The sequence below is a fragment of the Dendrobates tinctorius genome, unplaced genomic scaffold (assembly GCF_039654945.1).
Source record: "Dendrobates tinctorius isolate UK_male_01 unplaced genomic scaffold, ASM3965494v1 ptg000304l, whole genome shotgun sequence".
Lineage (NCBI taxonomy): Eukaryota > Metazoa > Chordata > Amphibia > Anura > Dendrobatidae > Dendrobates > Dendrobates tinctorius.
The window spans coordinates 3,719,872-3,742,194 of record NW_027361971.1 but is presented as its reverse complement, the minus strand read 5'-3'; the positions used below and the strand labels follow the sequence as shown (position 1 = coordinate 3,742,194).

Here is a 22,323-nt window from a genome sequence, read left to right as displayed (position 1 = left end):
CACCCACCCACTTCCTTGATCACTTTTCAGCCTGGCTGCCGCTCTTCAAGTCCTCGGAACCACCAACTCTTATCCTGGGAGACTTCAACTTCCCCATTAACAGCCCTACTTCCACATCTGCATCCCAGCTTCTAGCACTAACCACCTCTCTAGGCCTCTCGCAGCTTTCAACCTCTGAGACACAAGGACGGTAACACCCTTTATCTGGTCTTTGTCCGGCTCTGTTCAATCTCCCACCTAAATAACTCACCGCTTCCACTCTCTGACAACAACATTCTCTCCCTCACTCTCACAAATCCCACAACATTCTCTCCTTCACTCTCACAAATCCTCGCCCACCCCAGCTCACTCCTACCTACCACACAGTCAGAAATCTACAAGCCATTAACCCTCAGACACTTTCAGACTCCCTACACTCATCACTGTCCTCAATCTCCTCTTTCCTGCCCTGATCTGGCTGTACATCACTACATTAACACTCTTAGAAGCACCCTTGACCAAGTAGCTCCACTCACCCTCAGAACCTCCAAGCACAGAGTAAAACAGCCCTGGCTCACATCGCAAACTCAACTTCTCCAGTGATGCTCTAGGAGTACTGAACACCTATGGAGAAAAACCTGCACACTAGAAGTCTTCATCCACTTCAAATTTATGTTAAGAATCTATAACGCTGCCCTTCACCTCGCCAAACAGACCTACATTACCACCCTGATCTCTTCACTAGCCAACAACCCCAAGAAACTTTTTGACACTTTTCACTCCCTCCTCAGGCCAAAAGCACAAGCCCCTATCACAGACATTTGTGCTGATGACATGGCCTCCCACTTTACAGAAAAAAATAGATAATACCCGTCAGGAAATCTGCTCCCAACCACCAAGTGCTGCGAATCCTATCCCTTCCTACATCTCCCCTGGCTCACTTTCCACATTTGATCCCATCACAGAAGAAGAACTCTCCAGACTCCTCTCTTCCTCTCGTCCAACCACATGCACTACCGACCTCATTCCCTCACATCTCCTCCAGTCTCTCTCTCCAGTCGTCACAACTCACCTAACTGCAATCTTTAATCTCTCCCTCGCCTCGGCCATTTTCCCATCCTCCTTCAAACACGCCATCGTTACTACATTACTAAAGAAACCCACTCTTGACCCATCCTGCACAAACAACTACAGACCAGTCTCCAATCTCCCCTTCATCTCTAAACTTTTGGAGCGCCTAGTTTACTTCCGCCTTACCCTTTACTTCTACACTCACTCCCTTCTAAGACCCTTCACAGTCCGGCTTCCGCCCCCTACATTCGACTGAAACTGCATTCATCAAAGTGACCAATGACCTTCTGACAGCAAAACGTAATGGTGACCACTCTCTGCTCATTCTTCTTCACCTATCTGCAGCTTTCGACACTGTTGACCACCATCTCCTACTCTCTAGGCTACAATCACTAGGCATTAAGGACACTGCTCTCTCCTGGTTCTCTTCCTATCTTTCTGACCGCTCCTTCAGTGTTTTGTTCTCTGGCTCCACATCATCTCCTCTTCCTCTCGCTGTTGGGGTACCTCAGGGCTCAGTCCTTGGCCCCCTTCCTCTTCTCTCTCTACACGGCCCCAATTGGACAGACCTTCAGCAGATTTGGCTTTCAGTACCATCTTTATGCTGATGATACACAACTATATACGTCATCCCCCGACCTTACCCCCGCTGTACTACAGAACGCCAGTAACTGTCTGTACGCAGTCTCCAACATCATGTCCGCTCTCTATCTGAAACTCAACCTCTCCAAAAGTGAACTTCTTCTGTTCCCGCCATCTACTAACCTCCCTAAATCTAACATTTCCCTATCCATGGGTGGCACCACAATAACACGCTGGCAGCAGGTGTGCTGTCTAGGTGTTATGTTTGACACCAATCTCTCCTTCACATCCCATATACAGTCTCTTGCCCGCTCTTGCTGCTTACACCTAAAGAACATCTCTAGAATCCGCCCTTTTCTCACCATGGAAACAAAAACCCTCACTGTAGCATTGATCCACTCCCGCCTGGATTACTGCAATGCTCTATTAATTGGCCTCCCCATTATTCGACTATCCCCTCTCCAGTCCATACTTAATGCTGCAGCCAGGGTCATCCATCTGGCTAATCAGTGCTCAGATGCATCCACTCTTCGCCAATCATTACACTGGCTGCCCATTCATTATAGGATCCAATTCAAAGTACTTGCTCTCACCCAAAAAGCTCTCCACAGTGCAGCACCCCCTTACATCTCCTCCCTCATTTCAGTCTATCGGCCTAACCGACCGCTGCGCTCTGCAAACAACTTTCGACTAACCTCTGCACTAATCCTTACCTCCCACTTCCGACTCCAAGACTTCTCCCTGGCTGCACCAATCCTCTGGAATGCTCTACCCCAAGAAATTAGGACTATCCACAATTTGCATAGTTTCAGGCGCTCCCTCAAAACATATTTGTTCAGAGCGGCCTATCACGTTCACTAATCAAAGTCATTCTATGTGTAAGTGTGTAGCCCATTCACTTTCTCCATCCATCCCTCACTCCCTCAAGATGGCTGGACCATCATTGTAAATATACCATTGTAAATACACACTTGCACTTTGTATCTCCCCCACCTCATTGTAGATTGTAAGCTCTCACGAGCTGGGTCGTCTTATTTTGTTTTAATTATTGTATTATTAACGTTGTTACTTATGACTTGTGTTTTGAAACTGTTAAACTGTAAAGCACTGCAGTATATATACATATAAATAAAGATTATTATTATTATATTATTATTGTTTGACTACATTCTTGGCAGAAGTTTTGGCCATCATAAATGCCAGACCATTGACTGCACTTTCCAGTGATGCTGGAGATCCAACCATTCTTACTCCTGCCATGTTACTCACTGAGAACACCAACACTCCGAGCGCTCCACTGGGAGAATTCAGCAACAAGGATCTCTACAGACGTCAATGGAGAAAAGTTCAAAGTCTCTCCAATACCTTCTGGGACAGATGGAGAAAGCAATATCTCTCCATCTTACAGCCTAGGAAGACATGGCAGATTGATAAACCGAACATCAAACCCGGTGACATTGTGCTCATGAAAGACAGCCAGTCACACTGAAATGAGTAGCCACTAGTCCTCATCACCAAGGTATTCCCAGGCAAGGAGGGGAAGGTGCACAAGGTCGAGGTGAAAGTGTGGAAGGCTGGGGAGAGTAAACTAATCTTCAGACCAGTTGCAGAGCTAGTTTTACTGTTTTCACCAAAAGAGCCTGTAACTTGCATCAGTTGAAGCCAAGCGGGGAGTGTTCTGCCCTCTGAATATAGGGCAATATGTTTGTATTTATGTGCTGGTTAGTTGTTATAGCACCATCTAGTGGTGGCTGAATTTATAGCCTATGTCTTTAACAGCTGACAGAGTGTTGCATTGTGGGATTGAAGGAGTTATACTAAGAAGAAGACTCCATTTTCTTATGTGTATGCACGCGTTTATTTGTCCTCCTGTAACTGCTCCAACTTGCGTTTGCTATCCCGGTAAAGCATATCTGGTAAGATTAATATCTCTGTTCGTGCAATGCAGTATTGTACAGAGATGTGATTAACTGTATAGCAGCCTGTGCATAGAAGATGTGATTAGAGATTTATGTATTTCCATGTTAAAGTTTAAATCACACTGCATACTTTCCTGTTAATTGTAAGTGTTAGCTGTGTGATTATTTGCCCAATACTTACCTATGTTGTTTGTATTCTTATAGTTTTACCGCTTGTTCTATACCTGTTCACCAATAAACAAGTTAGACTACAAAGAACGGTCTGCTTATTTGGAAGACAGAAAGTGGTTTATGCTGTATGCCAGATTGCACATCGTGTCAATGTGTATGAAGGTAGAACAGTCACATTTATAAGATTATCTCAGCCCAGAAACATTTTATTTAAAGATAACATCCAATTGTGGAACTTATTATTATTCCAAGATCTATTGATTAAAATGTACTTTTGTTCGTGGGAAAATCACTTTAAGGACCCATCTGTCAAACCTTCAATGATGTAACAGTTTCACCTATATTATGGATGGAATTCGTCTGTAATCTCTCATATAATATACAGAATACATATAGATCTGTTGTTGCATTTAAAGTAATATCTCAGTAGTCTAGTCTTAGTTATGATATAGAGAAAACATTATAATATGTTGCAGCAAACCAAATTTAGTTTTGTAGGCTGGCAACTTGATCTGCTCAGATGTATTGCCCAGTGGGAAGTCTGGGTAGACAGAAATAATCATTTGCAAATTTGCTGAGGTTTATTGGGTTAGCATCCAGTCGGATATCCTCCAAAGCACGTCTGATGAAGGTAAGGTCCCGGCTGTCACAGAACGTATTTTTATGCATCGCCTGGATGTTGTTATTCTGTGAATACAAAAATAAGCAGCTACGTGAAAGTATAAATTAGAACATTTTCAAACACTGTATGTAGAAAAGCATTGCATCCATCATGCTCCAGCTTAAAAATGTAAAGTGTTCTCTACCCCTTCAAAGGAAATGTAAATGCCAAACCCTGCAGAAATTATGGGGATATATTAGCACCTCCCTAAATATATAGATATTAAGGTTAAAGAAGGATCTGGGGGCACCCCATTTGAAAAAGCATAAGCAAAATGGCGCTGTCAGGGTGGTAGTGTGCTGCACACAACCACAAGGAACCGGTCACTTTGTAAGTATTTATGCACTTTCTTTTTGCTTGACCTGCTCTCTGACCCCTTATTGGTTCCTGCAGATCTGCCCAATGGAAATTTTACCTAACAGTAATTGACACTGATTGTATTCAGGATGTCCTGTCTTCTGACTATTAAACTAGTTTCTATGGACCAGGTTCCTAGCTTATTTTAATGCACTAGCACTTTATAAATTAGCTAAGTTGAACTCTGCATTCATTTACAAACAATCTTAATAGCTTTTTCCACTTGGCATTTTTTATAAACTTGCAACTTTATTTACTTGCTTAGTCTGGATAGCACGGCATGAATTGAATACTTTGGAGTCTTTCTGGTCATTTAATATGTAATCATTTTATGCTTTCTGGTGTTGATATTCTTACAACATTGATTTACTTGATTACTTATGTCAGTGCACTACTTTTGTGATTATTTTGCTCTATTTGCTTGAATTTCTAAACTTCACTTTATATATTTAATTCATTAAAAATCTAATTTTAAAACAATTTTTAAAATTGGATCTTCCTTTTTTCTCAATATCTATACCTTTGGGTCTGTGCTAATGTTTGTAAATACAGAGGTGTTTTGCCTCTATTTTTTTCATAGACTGCATCTTAAAAATTATAGGGAACCTATCAACTTGGCAAACTTTTTTCTGCACATATAGGGTTAATCTACAGGTAAATGGTGTTACATTTCTTACTGATAGTGCAGCTACCTGGAGAAAAAAAAATGTACTTACTCCCGGGAGCCGCCAATGTTCACGGAGCAGCTACAGTCACAGCTCTGGCACATTGATTGCCAACCAACTCTGCAGGATGTGTATGTGCAGAGTGAGCTGTGAATCAAAATGCCAGGGCGTGCTATGACCGAAATAAACGTGATATAGCAAATAATGGTGTGAATAAAACACAACTTTTAATCACAATCAAAAATTGAAGAAACAAGACAAACAAACAGCATGTAAAACACAAGGTGCACTCCTGCAGGCACAATCAAATCTGTGTGATAGACAATCCTCCCTCAGGGATGTTAATGCCTCTGGTACTTACACAATTAAATATATGCAGAACTTAAGATAAAAACAAAAATGAGCAAATACCCTGTGATAAGTAAATAAATAGTAATAGTACATGTAAATAACATAAGGTACTTAGTTAACATTGTTTTGATAAAAAAATTTATAAAAGCCATCCTACCATGTCAAGGTGTACCCCAATAGGGATGCTACCTAACGCTTGTAGTTCACCATGCCATGTATCAGCTAACATAAAGATAGATAAGGGCAGAGTAGGTACGTTCCAATTGGGGTACACCTTGATGTGGTGGGATGGATTTTACATTTTTGACAAAGCAATCTTAAGGCTACTTTCACACATCAGTTTTTCGCCGTCAGGCGCAATCCGGCATCGCGCCGGAGCGCCGGATCCGGCAAATGTTATGAAAAACTGGATGTGATGGATCCGATTTTCTGCCGCATTCGTTTTGGTCATCAGACCAAAAACCGGATCCGTCTTATCCGTTTCATCCGTTTTTCCATCCGTTTTCCGCCGGATTACGCCGGATCCGGTTTTTAAAAATACCCCTTGGGGGCTTCGAATCGGGATTGGCTGCTGAAATCTATATATACCGTGTTCCTACAGCCCATCTTTGACAGGTTGTAGAGGAGAAACTGCAGGTTGGAGAGAAGAGCAAGTGACTGGCGAAGATGGATGTTGTGATTGCAAATATATTGAAGAATGTGTTGGATTTTACAGCGGAGGCGAACCGTTTGAGGGTGATTGTTCTGGAGAAGGAGAAAGCGAGACAGCAGCACATCAGGCATCAGCGACGCCGTTTGTGGATCCACCCCATCACAGCCAAGAGAATGACGCGTGGGGTCTATTCTACACTCTGCATGGACCTTAGACGAAACCCGAAGAAATTTTTTGCATATGTTCGCATGAAAATGGAGAATTTTGATTACTTGGTGGACCGCATTGCACACCTCATAAGAAAAGCGGACACGTATTGCCGCTTCTCCGTTTAACCCGCAGAGCGTCTGATGGTGACTTTAAGGTAAGCCACATTTATTGGATATGCTCGCATCTGAGCACACTTTCACTGCAATCTTGTTGGTGGTAGTTTGTATCTCTAAGTGTTATAGCTGAGTTTTGGTATGTAATGCTGTGATTTTAAACTATTTTTTTTTATTTTAAATTACCCACAGATTTCTTGCAACTGGAGAATCCCTTTTGTCACTGCATTTCCAGTACAGAGTTGGGTTTTCCACCATATCTGGAATAGTGAAGCACACATGCCGTGCACTGAGGGACTCCTTAGTTGAAGAGTTTTTACCAGAGCCCACATCAGACAGGTGGATAGAAATTGCTGAAAAGTTTCTACAGATATGTCAGTTCCCGAACTGCTTGGGCGCTGTAGACGGGAAACATATCCGCATTGTAAAGCCAGCAGGATCGGGATCGGAATATTTCAATTACAAAAAATATTTTTCCATTGTCCTTATGGCCATCGCTGACGCGGAAAACAAATTTATTGCTGTTGATATTGGGGCCTATGGCCGCTCCAATGACTCTCAAGTTTTCAAACTGTCTGCCATGGGGAGTAAACTATATGGAAACACCTTCCAGTTCCCATCCCCTAGACCGCTGCCGCAAACATCTGGTCCACCTATGCCTTTTGTCTGTGTAGGGGATGAAGCATTCCAGCTGTCAGAACACCTTTTAAAACCGTACTGTAGCAGAGAATTGACAAGAACAAAACGCATTTTTAATTACTGCCTAACAAGAGCAAGAAGAATGGTGGAATGCTCCTTTGGTATTCTGACAGCCAAATGGCGTGTCCTAAAGACTGCGATCAACCTCAAGACAGAAATTGTGGACGAGGTGATCAAAGCTTGCGTGTTACTCCACAATTTTGTTATGTGCAAGGAAACCATTTCCATTGAGGACACCGCTGAAGAAACCACCTTGCAAGATTACCAGAACATTACCAATAGAAGTTCTGTGATGGTGTCACGAATGAGGGACAATTTTGCACAATACTTTGTCACCTCAAGGCAGAATAGACTGGCAGGATGACAGAATTTGATACATTTCTGCCCTTAACCAAAGTTGTGTACCTTCTGTACCAACAGTATATACCTTTTCCAAACAAAGTTGGCTATCTTGTCGTCTATCTTGTTGTGGTTTAACTATTTTTACCTTTTGACCACAGTTGTGTACCTGGTTGTGTTTTAACAAAAGTGAAATCCCCAACAAGATACACAACTTTTGGTAAAAGGTGAAATACTTTGTCTAAAACACAACCAGGAACACAACTGTGGCCAAAAGGTAAAATTTATTTACCTTTTACCCACAGTTATGTACCAGGTTTTGTATACTTTTTTATCTTTTGTCTACCCTGTAGTTAACCTTTTTTTTATACCATAGTTCGCCGCAGAAATAAAAGACAGACAACCAGTGTAAACCAATAATTTAACTTTCATTGAAAAATTTTTGTTTTTAATAAACTGTTAATTGCCCAAAAATTTTTTCTTTTTTATTTGCATACACACATTTATAAATTAGTGTAGTGTGGGGTGGAAATACTGCTGGAGGGGCTGCGGGACACTTCGACACTGGGAGTGTGGAGAGAGGACTGGGATCGTGGTGGGGAAGGAACAGTTAGAGGTGAAGGGGTGGAAAAAGCAAGAGAATGGGTGGACATATGGGTGGCAGAACAGGTGGTGGGTGGTGGAGAGGAGGGTTGGGCAGGGACTCGAGTAGCAGATGATGTGGTTGAGAAGTGGTAAGGGGAAGGAGTGTGGTACGGGGAAGGAGTGTGGTACGGGGAAGGAGGTTGGTACGGGGCAGGTTGCTGGAAGTGGGGAGGTTGCTGGTACTGGGGAGATTGCTGGTACTGGGGAGGTTGCTGGTACTAGGAAGGTTGCTGGTACTGGAGAGGTTGCTGGTACTGGGTAGGTGGCTGGTATGGAATAGGAGGGGGAGGAGGGGCAGTGGCTGGAGGGGGTGCAGGTGGAGAAACTACTGTGGTGGGAGGTGTAGGTTGGGAGGTAACCAGCAGTAGAGCACCGTGGCACGAATGCATTACATGCATCTGCTGGGTAGGAGATAGCGTTGCCATGCGCTCCACAACAGACCTGAAAAAGGTGTGGTTTGGAGAAGATCTTGCTTCTGAATGCATTGTTAGCAGAAGTGTCTTCAACTCCAGAATGCTGGAGTTGATCAGGTGAAAGCCTGCAGAGATTTGTTCTGACAAGACTTTGAGACAGTTCTGGAAAGATGCATTCAGATGCAAGAACTCTGGGGCATAGCTCTTTTCCTGACCCCCCGGCGCTGCCGCCCAGTACCCGCAGGTGTACTAGAGGCGGCAGGGGCAGAAGGGTGGGGTAAAGGGAAAGCGATCTCCTCACCAGCAGCTTCATGTAATGTAGGCGGCCACGATGCTCCTGCACTGGTGGATGGGACAGATGGGTCGAATGTGAGGGAAGGTTGGGAAGGTGCAGATGTGCCGGGGTGCTCAAAGTGTCCCTTGGTGGCAGTCTCCTCAGGGATCGCTGCAGAAGGGTCCAACCGTGCAGGCTCCCGAGTGCTGGTCACTGTGCTGTGGAACAAAGAGAAAAATACAATTAATATACTGACATGCCATTGGCCCTGGTTGAAAAAAAATTTAGACATGTACATTTTTTTTTATACATGGGATGTTTCATATTTACCTTCTGGTGACCATTGTATCCCGGAGGAACGACAGGGCTCGGGCGTACTTGTATACTTGCTCCTGCGTCCTCCAGATCCACTCGGAGCCCGCATCTCTTTATTGAACTCCTTCTTGAAACGATCCCTCACAGACCGCCACCGCTTCACAATTCTCTCCTCTGAAACGAGAAAGCACAAAGTGGTTAGTATACAACATCAGTGTTTCACAAACTCCAGTCCTCATGGTTCCCAACGGGTCATGAAAACATGACCCGTGGGTAGTGTTGAGCGATACCACCCGATATTGAAAAATATCGGATCGGATTGGATTGGCCGATATCAAAAAAGTATCGGGTATCGCCGATTCCGATCCCGGAAGTCCCATTCAAGTCAATGGAACAGAAATAACGGAATTAAAAAAAACCCTTTCTTCCCTTGTAGTTTAATTCTACATGAAGAAAAACAACTAAGAATAATGTAGAATGTATTGGGGGAGATGGAGGAAACATTAAAGGCATAGAGGTTTAGCCCAATCAAATGGAATAGCAGGAATACATTTTTTTTTAAAGATGTTCAGAGTTACAAAGATATTGACTATGTTAACCTTTTGTATATTTTGTTAGATATGTATGTTTCACTACTTCCATGCTCTTCACCTTCTTTTTTACTTCTCCAACACTTTCTCCTTCATCATCCTCAGCAGCAGCATCTTTTTCATGAACTTCTTCTTCACCTTATTCATCTTCTTCTTCTTCACCTTCTTCCTATTATTCTTTTCTTTTACATTCTTCAAATTCTTCTTATTCAGCTATTATTCTTCTTCATATTCTACTTCTTCATCTTCTTCCTATTCTTCTTCTTCATCATCATATTCTTATCTGTGACAGGCATTCCTGTAGTTGTTATCTATAAAAGTTTGAAGATTACACCTTCCGTTCTGCCTGTCACAAAAGATTTACAACAGGATTTGTCCGCATTCAGTTTGGCCTGCAGCAGCAGGCATTTTCCAGGGGCACCACAAGGAGGAACGGACTCACCCCCATACACTGCTTAGTCTTCTTCTGCTTAGAACTTAGATAATATCTTTTGCTCTGATTTTTAGTCTTATGCTTAATGTTCTTCTGCTTTTGGTCCTTCTGCTTTTTGTTCTTCTGCTTCTTGGTCTTCTGTCTCTTGTTGTTCTGCATCTTGGTGGTTGTCTTCATGTTCTTTGTCCTCTTGGTCATCATCTTCAGGGTCATCTTTTTGGTCTTCTTCGGTGTGGTCTTCAGGGTAGTCGTCTTCAGGGTTGTCGTCAGGGAGATCCAGAGTGAGAACTAGAGTTGAGCGACTTTTGGCTTTTTAGGGTCGCGTTTCGTTTCGTGAAACCCGACTTTTCCAAAAGTCGGGTCGAGCAAGATCGTCCGATTATAGGGAAAAGTCGGGGTCGTCCCGAAACACGAAACCCAATGTAAGTCAATGGGGAATAAAAGTCGGCAGTGAGAGGAGGACAGGAAACACACCTACAGTGCCCATTTGAATGCCAAAAGCATCAATTCTTCTTTCTTAAGCTTGTCAACCTTAATTAACTTCATAATACAAGTTACGCACTGAAAAATGGGGGTTATTTGGCTACAAACTGTGGGGGGGGAGGGCTGGCTCCAGGTTTTCATGTGCCCTGGGCGAAAGAGCGCCCCTTTAACACATACCACAACTCATCATGCTCCGATACGGCAGAGAAATAGCGGTATAGTACAATGAAAAATACCTCACTTTTTACATCTCATGACGAGGCCCATCTATTTCTCCATACAGAATCATTGGTCCCATATAATGTTTGAAACAGTATATGATGAGCTCCACATAATGCTACAGTATATGTTGGTCCCCATGGATGAAGCTCCACTGTCTTATGGGCCCATATAATGCTCCAAACATAATGGGCCCCATTTCTAATGCTCTAGTGTATAATGGGCCCTGTAAATGCTGCTCCAGTGTCTGATGTCCACCTTTGGAATGTTCCAGTGTATGGTGGGCCCCATCTATCATTCTCCAGAGTATAGTGCTCCCCAAAAATTGCTGTCCCAACATTGAAAACAATCAAATAAGTCTCCTCGCTAGGGAATCCCTGTACTTGTCTGGACAGGTGCTGTAGCTTTCTTAACAGCTCGCCAGCCATTCTCACGCCCAGTATGGATTACACGTGATTGCACAAAGGTGAGAAAGGGTACCGTATCCCCAGATAACATGTATGGATAGCGTACACATTCAAAATATATGTCTCAGGAGGCAGGCTCAGACGGTGTTAGGCCCAGTATGGATTGCACGTGATTGCACAAAGGTTAGAAAGGGTACCGTATCCCCGGATAACATGTATGGATAGCGTACACATTCAAAATATATGTCTATACAGCATGAAGCAGGCTCAGACGGTGTTAGGCCCAGTATGGATTGCACGTGATTGCACAAAGGTTAGATAGGGTACCGTATCCCTGGATAACATGTATGGATAGCGTACACATTCAAAATATATGTCTATACAGCATGAGGCAGGCTCAGACGGTGTTAGGCCCAGTATGGATTGCACGTGATTGCACAAAGGTTAGAAAGGGTACCGTATCCCCGGATAACATGTATGGATAGCGTACAAATTCAAAATATATGTCTATACAGCATGAGGCAGGCTCAGACGGTGTTAGGCCCAGTATGGATTGCACGTGATTGCACAAAGGTTAGAAAGGGTACCGTATCCCTGGATAACATGTATGGATAGCGTACACATTCAAAATATATGTCTCAGGAGGCAGGCTCAGACGGTGTTAGGCCCAGTATGGATTGCACGTGATTGCACAAAGGTTAGAAAGGGTACCGTATCCCCGGATAACATGTATGGATAGCGTACACATTCAAAATATATATCTATACAGCATGAGGCAGGCTCAGACGGTGTTAGGCCCAGTATGGATTGCACGTGATTGCACAAAGGTTAGAAAGGGTACCGTATCCCTGGATAACATGTATGGATAGCATACACATTCAAAATATATGTCTATACAGCATGAGGCAGGCTCAGACGGTGTTAGGCCCAGTATGGATTGCACGTGATTGCACAAAGGTTAGAAAGGGTACCGTATCCCTGGATAACATGTATGGATAGCGTACACATTCAAAATATATGTCTCAGGAGGCAGGCTTAGACGGTGTTAGGCCCAGTATGGATTGCACGTGATTGCACAAAGGTTAGAAAGGGTACCGTATCCCTGGATAACATGTATGGATAGCGTACACATTCAAAATATATGTCTATACAGCATGAGGCAGGCTCAGACGGTGTTAGGCCCAGTATGGATTGCACGTGATTGCACAAAGGTTAGAAAGGGTACCGTGTCCCTGGATAACATGTATGGATAGCGTACACATTCAAAATATATGTCTATACAGCATGAGGCAGGCTCAGACGGTGTTAGGCCCAGTATGGATTGCACGTGATTGCACAAAGGTTAGAAAGGGTACCGTATCCCTGGATAACATGTATGGATAGCGTACACATTCAAAATATATGTCTCAGGAGGCAGGCTCAGACGGTGTCAGGCACAGTATGGATTTGACGGCCCAGATTACACAGCGGAGGAGCAGGGAGAGGTAAAGATTGCAAATGCTGGGGCCCTGCCCAAGCAAGGGGGGCCCACTCGTGGGCGTCGGTACTGGCACTGGGCCCCTCATAGTACAGCGGTGTGTCTGACGGCGGGTGTGCACCACCACCGTCAGAGACACTTGATTGCACTATGAGGGACCCTGTGCCAGTGCCCGCGCCCAAGAGTCGGCCTACCCACCTGTCCAGGGCAACGGCACTCGCACGGTGTCGTGCGGTAGGTGGTGACCCCGGCCATGGGGGGGGAGGCAGCACAGTTAGGGAGTTTTAGAAAGTGGCATATGTTGATGTTGGACATTCAGCTGATGCAAAAGGCGAAATAGGTGAAGTACCAGGAAGAGGTGGATCAAAGCAAGCCATTTTTCTGTCACCCTATGTGTCATCAGGGGAAGGTGGGACAAAATCCTTGGAAACCCATGCGTGGTTCATTTTAATGAAGGTTAGATCATCCACATTTTGGATTGACAGACGGGTCCTTTTTTCTGTCAGGATTGATCCAGCTGCACTGAAGACTCTTTCCGATAGCACACTTGCAGCTGGGCAAGCGAGCTCCTGTAAGGCATATTGGGCCAATTCAGGCCAGGTGTTCAGTTTAGCGGCCCAATAGTCAAAGGGGAATGACCTGTGTGGGAGAACATCGATATGGGAGGAAAAGTAGTTTGTTACCATAGTTGACAACTGCTGTCTCCTGTCACTTTCCATCGATGCAGTATTACCAGTTGTGTGAGCGGTATTTGAAAAATCAGTCCACAACATTGTCATGAAACCCCTGTCTCCAACGCCACTTCTGCTGTGTGCACCACGAACACCTCTGCCAAGCTGCCCCCGGCCCGTACGGCTCGTGTGAGAACCATCACCGCTGCTGTGTGCTGGGAATGCCTCAAGCAACCGATTTACCAGAGTTGCTTGTTTATTAGCCAATATTAGGTCAAGGTTCTCCTGTGGCATGATGTTTTGTAATTTGCCTTTATAGCGTGGATCCAGGATGCTGGCCAACCAGTACTCGTCATCGTTCATCATTTTGGCAATGCGGGGGTCCCTTTTTAGGATCCGCAAGGCATAATCTGACATGTGGGCCAATGTTCCCGGTGTCAATGATGCACTGCGAGTGCTGGGTGGAGGAGCACTTTCTGGCAAATCCACATCCCTCCAGTCACGCACAAACCCTGTACCAGACCTTGCCACGCCAACATTTTCACTTGCCCCACGAGATGCATCCTCCTCCCCTAAGTAATCATCCCCATCATCCTCCTCCTCCTCCTCTTCTTCCTCCACCTCGTCCAGGAGAGGTCCCTGAGCAGACAATGGCTGAATGTCATCAAGGATTCCCTCCTCCTCTTCCTCCTCATCAACATTGGCTGCAGACGCCTGCTCCTTAAGGTGCGTCAAAGTTTGCATGAGCAGACGCATAAGTGGGATGCTCATGCTTAGGATGGCGTCGTCTGCGCTTACCAGCCGTGTGCATTCCTCAAAACACTGAAGGACTTTACAGAGGTCTTTCAGCTTCGACCACTGCACACCTGTCAACTCCATGTCTGCTCTCAAAGTGCCTGGCCGTGTATCCTCCCACAAATGCATTATGGCCTGCCTCTGCTCGCACAGCCGCTCCACCATGTGCAGGGTGGAGTTCCACCTTGTTGCAATGTCAATAATGAGGCGGTGGTTGGGAAGGTGGAGCAATCGCTGCAGCTTCTGCATACGAACGGAGTGTACAGGCGACCGGCGGATGTGCGCGCACAGTCTTCGCACCTTCTGGAGCAGGGCTGTTAACTCCGGATAATTTTTGAGGAAGCACTGCACCACCAGGTTCAAGGTGTGAGCCAAGCAAGGTATGTGGCTGAGTTTTGAAAGGGCTATGGCTGCCACAAAATTACGGCCGTTATCACTAACTACCTTGCCTGCCTCAAGATGTACACTGCCCAGCCATGACTCAGTTTGTCGCTTCAAGTACTCGGCCAGCACCTCGGCGGTATGTCTGTCGCCCAAACACATCATCTGCAACCCAGCCTGCTGACGCTTTCCACTAGCTGCTCGATAGGGGGACACATCGTGTGCAACAGTGGCAGCTGCAGATGGAGTGCTCGTACGACTGCGCTCTGTGGACGAGCTTTCGCTTCTGGAGGAGGAGGAGGAGGAGGAGGAGGAGGGTGGAACGCCTAGAGCCAACTGTTTTCTATACCGTGGGCTAGGCAGCACTGTCCCACCACCGCTGTCCCCTGTGGACCCTGCATCCACCACATTAACCCAGTGCGCAGTGATGGACACGTAACGGCCCTGGCCATGCCGACTGGACCATGCATCAGTAGTGAGGTGCACCTTTCCGCTCACTGACTGCTTGAGTGCATGGACAATGCGGTCTTTCAAATGATGGTGGAGGGCTGGGATGGCTTTGCGAGAGAAGAAGTGGCGACTGGGTAGGTCATAGCGTGGTACTGCATAGGCCATGAGTTCGCGGAAAGCTGTGCTTTCCACCAACCGAAAGGGCATCATCTCAAACGAGATTAGTTTGGCAATGTGGGCGTTCAAACCCAGTGTACGCGGATGAGAGACTGAGTACTTTCTTGACCTACTCATAGTGTCTGGGAGGGTGAGCTGGACTTGAGAGCTGCATATGGTGGAAGTAGCGGTGGACAGGGCGGACTGAGAGAGGGTTGATGATGGTGATGGAGTTGGTGTTCTTTCTGATGGCCTAGAATCAGTCTTTCGTTGATATAACAGTGGGATTCCGACTGCTGTGGCCTTGCAACGACACCTCAACATTTGCTGCTGTGCTAACCGGTGGGCTTACAGTGGGGGAAACAATGTAGCGTTGCTGACTACCTTCGTTGTGATCAGTTGCACATGTGGCACTTGAGGTTTGGTGTTGTGTCCACGCTTGCAAGTGCATGCTGGTTTAATGTCTAAGCATGCAACTGGTTTTCAAATTTTTCAGATTTTTCCCTCGGCTAAAGGTATTTGCGCACTTCTTGCAGATAACCTTGGCCTGATCATGAGGATTTTGTTCAAAAAAGTGCCACACTGCACTCTTCCTACTCTGGCAGACATTTTGCGGCCTAGCACGCTGTGATCTTTTGACCCTCTGGACAAGCTGTCCAGCAACTCTTTTGATGTTTGGAACCTGTCTTTGGAGTGCTCCGGGCCTGCCAGATAACAGCTGTTGCGATGTCGATGTCTGCTGTGGATGCTCCTCATCTGAGCTATTGGAAGCAGCACCCTCTTCCCCCAATGGATGCCAATCTGGGTCAACAACTGGGTCATCCATCACCTCCTCTTCTATGTCATGTGCACCTTCCTCTGTGTCACCGTGTATGGTGGTATAGTGTGCGGGAAGGGGCACCTGAGTCTCATCAGGGTCAGAATCTGGCTCTGTACACTGCGAGGACAATGTAGTGCTCTGAGTGAATGTACCAGCAGAATCATCCATCAGCGGCTGTGCATCAGTGCACTCCATGTCAGATTCATCTTGGCCTGGGTAATTCACCATTTGACTTGATAATCCAGGCATGGTATGTGAAAACAGCTCCATGGAGTAATCAGTAGTATGGCCTGCGTCATCCTTCAATCTTGGTTGGGGTGAAGGACACAAGGAAAGGTGTGGTTCATGAACATGAGCCTCCAATGACGACTCAGTGCTTTTACTTTTTACAACTGAAGAAGAGGAGGCGATAGAGCTGGAGGCTGAGTCAGCAATGTAAGACAAAACTTTTTCCTGATGCTCTGGCTTTAAAAGCGGTTTGCCAACTCCTAGAAAACTAAGCGTTCGAGGCCTTATGTAGCCAGACGATGACGCAGGGTCAGCACCTCCTGCATTCGGTCCTATTTTGCTCTTGCCACTACCATCAGATCCACCACCAACACCATCATTACCAGCTGCCAACCCCCGCCCAATTCCACGGCCTCTTCCACCAGCCTTCCTCATTTTTGGTAGAAATGTAGACAAAATCCAACAAACTATATAGTAATGTAAAACAAGGTACAAGGTGTCTATAGGGCAGGGGAGATTTTGAATTTCTGCACACACTTGTGGACAGTGGACACTTTTGGATTGTGTGAGGCCCACTGATATCTGAGCGCTATGTGACAGGCTCGATGGCACTGCTGTGACAAAAGTGACTAGAGGATAAGGGAGATTTTGAATATCTGCACACACTTTTGGACACTGGACACTTTTGGATTGTGTGAGGCCCACTGATATCTGAGCGCTATGTGACAGGCTCGATGGCATAGCTGTGACAAAAGTGACTAGAGGATAAGGGAGATTTTGAATTTCTGCACACACTTTTGGACACTGGACACTTTTGGATTGTGTGAGGCCCACTGATATCTGAGCGCTATGTGACAGGCTCGATGGCACAGCTGTGACAAAAGTGACTAGAGGATAAGGGAGATTTTGAATTTCTGCACACACTTTTGGACACTGGACACTTTTGGATTGTGTGAGGCCCACTGATATCTGAGCGCTATGTGACAGGCTCGATGGCACTGCTGTGACAAAAGTGACTAGAGGATAAGGGAGATTTTGAATATCTGCACACACTTTTGGACACTGGACACTTTTGGATTGTGTGAGGCCCATGGAATCATTGAAGGCACGCAAGACGAGGCAGATGTCCTTCATAGAGGCCCACTCCGTGGTGCTGAAGTGTGACCGGCGCACAGTGCGACTTGTTTGCGCCTGATGCAGCTGGTACTCCATGACTGCTGCCTGCTGCTCACACAACCACTCCAACATATGTAACGTTGAATTCCATCTGGTGGGTAGATCACATATGATGCAATGTTCTGGAAGGCGTAATCGGCGCTGCAGAGCAGCAAGGCGCGATCTTGCCGTGCTGGAACGCCGCAAGTGAGCACACTCTATGCGGACCTTGTGCAGCAGTGCATCAAGATCCGGATAGTCCCTCAGAAAGCTCTGCACGACCAAGTTCAGCACATGTGCCAGACATGGGATGTGAGTGAGGTTGCCTACGCCCAGAGCTGCCACCAGATTTCGACCATTGTCACACACTACCAAGCCCGGCTGGAGATTCGCTGGCACAAACCACAAGTCGCTCTCCTGCTTGATGGCATTCCATAGCTCCTGCGCTGTGTGGCTTCGATTCCCCAAAGAAATTAATTTGAGTACGGCCTGTTGACGTTTGGCCACGGCTGTGCTCATATCGGTCGTAACAGGCTCCTGCAGCGCTGTTTCTGAGGAACTTGAGTAGGAGGAGGAGTCAATGTGTACAGACTGGATTCCTGCAATCCGCGGAGTTGGCAGAACACGTACAGCGCCACTCTCCAGATCTGTACCTGGCTCCACAACATTGACCCCATGGGCAGTGAGGGAAAGGTATCGTCCCTGTCCATGGTTACTGGTCCACGCATCGGTGGTCAGGTGGACCTTGCTACTGACGGTGTTTAGTAGCGCATGTTTTATTTTTCCCTCCACATGTTTTTGCAGGGCTGGGCACGGTGTATTGTGAGACTGCCAATGCCATGCAGTTCCGGAAGGTGTCAGTCTCCACCAGCCTGAATGAGAGCATTTCAAGGGCCAGTAGTTTGGCAATGCCAGCATTCAGAGCCTGTGCTCGGGGATGGTTTGCCGAGTATGGCCGCCTTTTATCCCATACCTGTGCTACCGATGGCTGTCGAGTGGCCTGGGAGTGTGAGGATGACTGGGAACGTGGTGCTGTGGGTGGAATGTCACTGGGTCTCCGGACCACAGTGCCAGAGGTTCTTCCTTGCCGATTCTGTGAGGAAGCCAAACCAGCTGTGTGTGAGCTGGAGCAAGAGGCCCCAACACGAGCTGAAGAGGTGGTAGGTGGTGCTGTACGTTGGCCTACGTCTTCAGTGTGTCTGTGTAACTCCACCTCGTGCTTGGTCCGCACATGTTTCCACATATTTGTGGTATTGAGGTTGCTGACATTTTTCCCTCTTTTGACTTTCTGATGACACAGCTTGCATTTGACAAAGCAAATGTCATCTGCAACTGTGTCAAAAAAGGACCACGCACTGCAAGTCTTGGGAGCGTCCATTTTGGCTTTTGAAAGAGGAATGCTCCTAACGGGTGCCGAAGTGGAGGCTACAGGCAACCTTGTCTGCCCCCTCCCTCTCCCTCCTGTTTTGGCCGTTCGGGGAATCTCTTCCTCAGAGCTGCTCCCACCACCTTCCTGTTCCTCGCGCCATGATGGGTCAAGGACCTCATCATCTACACTCCCCTCTTCAAACACCTGCTTCTCCTGGGTTGTCTCGCCAGCACCATACGCACCAGAAAGTGGCACCTGAGTCTCGTCATCATCTGATTCGTACTGAGGTGTGCTGACCATAGGCACTGGCCCACCCGCCTCTTCAGATTCCGAGGGACAAAGAAGTTGCGCATCACTGCATACTCCCTCTTCTTCACATTCTTGAATGCTGCTTGGCTGGCCCCCTTTTTCCAAGCCAACAGATTCAGAGAACAGAAGTAGAGACTGTGATGGCTCCTGTCCAGGGCTCTCTGACTGCCTGGGCACTTTGGCAGGTGGTGAAGAGACAGATGGTTGCTCTTCAGTGCTCTGGCCCTGAGAGGACGTGGAAGTCATTGAAGTCGATGCATTAGCTGCCATCCATCCAACAACGGCTTCAATTTGTTCCTCCCGCAGCAGTGGGGTACGGTGAGGTCCTACAAAGCTGCGCATGAAGGACTGTTGCCTGCTAAAACTGGGGGTTGCTGAGTCACTGGTGCCGCAGCAGGCACAGAATCCCCAGGTCCTCTCCCTGCAGAATCCCCACGTCCTCGCCCTGCTGAAACTCCACGCCCACGCCCACGGGCCTTACTCCCTGCCTTCTTCATCTTGGTAGACTGATAAAGAAAGGCAGAAAAGTACAAAGGGGGGGCTTAGTGTGCTTATTCCTGAACAGCTGGTAACAGGTATAAGAAACACTAATTTTATGAAGTGTGTTTGTGGACTACACTTTAATATGAGCTAATGTGGCCTACACAACTCTGAAATGGAGTGTTTGGTGAACTTTATTTATTTATTTATTTTTTTTAAAAACTAAAAGGATGTGGCCAAAGATTTGAAAGCGATAGTATCACTAACTTTTTGGAGCTATTACAATGCAGGAAGGTAACCTACAATGCAAAAGATGAGGCTCCAAAAAATAGTGTAATGCTAATCTGGCTGCAGCTGAAGGGCACAAGCCAGAAAAAAGACTCCTCTATCTACTCCTATATAGTGTTTGCAACCAACCAATGTAGATGGATACGGATGGATGCACACTAATAGGAGAATAAAAAATGAGCTGCAATAAAAGAAAAATATGTGTGAGGCAGTGACGCACGCTGAGCGGCCTACAACCAGACGTAGCTGCAGGACACACTACTCAGCGTGAGCTGCACTCACACACAGTCAGAGACCTCTCAGACAGTCGTGAACAGTGCAGATAAGTGGGCGCTAGCACTGAAAGGCTGAAGAGAGGGTCCGCTGTCTACTCCTATAGTGTTTGCAACCACCGTATATGGATATGGATGGATGCACACTAATAGGAGAATAAAAAATGAGCTGCAATAAAAGAAAAATATGTGTGAGGCAGTGGTGCACGCTGAGCAGCCTACAACCAGACGTAGCTGAAGGACACACTACTCAGCGTGTGCTGAACTCACACACAGTCAGAGACCTCTCAGACAGCCGTGAACAGTGCAGCAAACTGGGCATTAGCACTGAAAGGCTGCAGAGAGGCTCCGCTGTCTACTCCTATAGTGTTTGCAACCAACGTATATGGATACAGATGGATGCACAGTGCACACTAATAGGAGAATGAAAAATGAGCAGCAAAAAAAGAAAAATATGTATGAGGCAGTGACATGCTGAGCGTCCTACAACCAGACGTGGCTGCAGGACACACTACTCAGCGTGAGCTGCACTCACACAGACCTTGCAGACAGCTGTGAACACTGCTGCAAGGCAAAAGAAAGCTACAGTGGTGGATTATGTAGCCTGGGTAAAGCACACTATGATTGTGAAAATCGCTATCTCTAACTGTCCCTCACAGTCTTGAACAGCAGCCTGTCCCTAACTGAATTCACAGCAGAGTGAACCAGAAATGGCGGCTGCGGCGGCTTTTATAGTGCACCATGACATCATTTTAGCAGCCAATCACAGCCATGCCATTAGTTAACATGCCTACATGCCTAACAGGATGTGCCCACACTTCTGAGGATTGTCATTGGCTGAATTAAATCAAACTGCCTCATAGCATTATGGGAACTTCCGATTCCGGTATTCGATATGCTAAAAGTATCGGAACTCAGTATCGGATTTCCGATACTGTGAATATCGGCCGATACCCGATACTTGCGGTATCGGAATGCTCATCACTACCCGTGGGTACCACGAGGACTGGAGTTCGGGAAACACTGCTTGACATCAAGCAACTGGAGCTGTATATACTTACGCTCTTTAATCTGGGCCCGAGCTTCAAGGTCCTCCCAGCAGTCCACAAGGAGCGAACAGATTTCCTCCCAGAGCCGTCGGGTCACAATTAGATCAGCATGCCGGCGGTCAGTCATATTCCAAAGCGGCTCCCTTTCTCTAACAAGATCGATGAGGTGGTCGACATCAATCCCTTCATCCTCACCGTCAGAGTCGGGAGCACGCTGTGAAGGCTGTTAAAGAAAAAGAGAAAATTAACATAATTAGCCTCCACACTTAAAGAAATGAAATAAAAAGTGCAAAAAAATCAAATCAAAATTATTATACTTACACGCTGGTGACCGCTGCGTTGCTGTCGCCGACGACCCTGGGAGGCACTGCGAGGACCTCTTGGCCGAGCACCAGATTGGGAAGACTAGAAAAGAAAAGCAAAAAAATTATGTGCTTGGATATACAGTAGGCATATGTGTTTGCTGTGTGATATCTGCACTACATTGTTTTCTATGTGCTGTGTGTAGTGTGATGTAGTGTTTCTGCGTTTGATGCAGGAAACTCACCAATTGCGAGCCCACTCCAGGTATCTATCCACCCCTTCCTTCTTCTTCTGGGAGCTCCTCTTCAGCTTGTGATTCCTGTTTTGAAATAAAAGCCAATGAATAGACATATATTCCAGAGATGATGGATTTTGGAAATAAAAACTTACCGTCAAACGCTGACGATGTGAGGGAGGGCTCCCAGAAGAAGATGTGGTGTCCTCCTGCTGGCCAGTCTCCACTCCTGCTGTTGCTGCTGGTGCTGCTGTTGCTGCCGGTGCTGCTGCATCTATAGGGCGTCTTCTGCTGGTGAATAAAGAGAAACAACGGGCCACTGAATATATTGATATTA

General features: G+C 46.3%; 1 protein-coding gene across 2 annotated transcripts in view; it reads right to left on the bottom strand.

Moving 5' to 3' along the window:
• Positions 1-4,046: 4,046 nt before the first annotated feature.
• The window catches only part of OPTC (opticin), a 338,728-nt gene continuing 320,451 nt past the window's right edge, over positions 4,047-22,323 (bottom strand). For both annotated transcript variants that reach the window (XM_073560757.1, XM_073560756.1), the window contains one exon: positions 4,047-4,409. In XM_073560757.1, the coding sequence (XP_073416858.1) occupies positions 4,239-4,409 (171 nt within the window). In that variant the 3' untranslated portion in view covers positions 4,047-4,238. The remainder of the gene's footprint in view (positions 4,410-22,323) is intronic.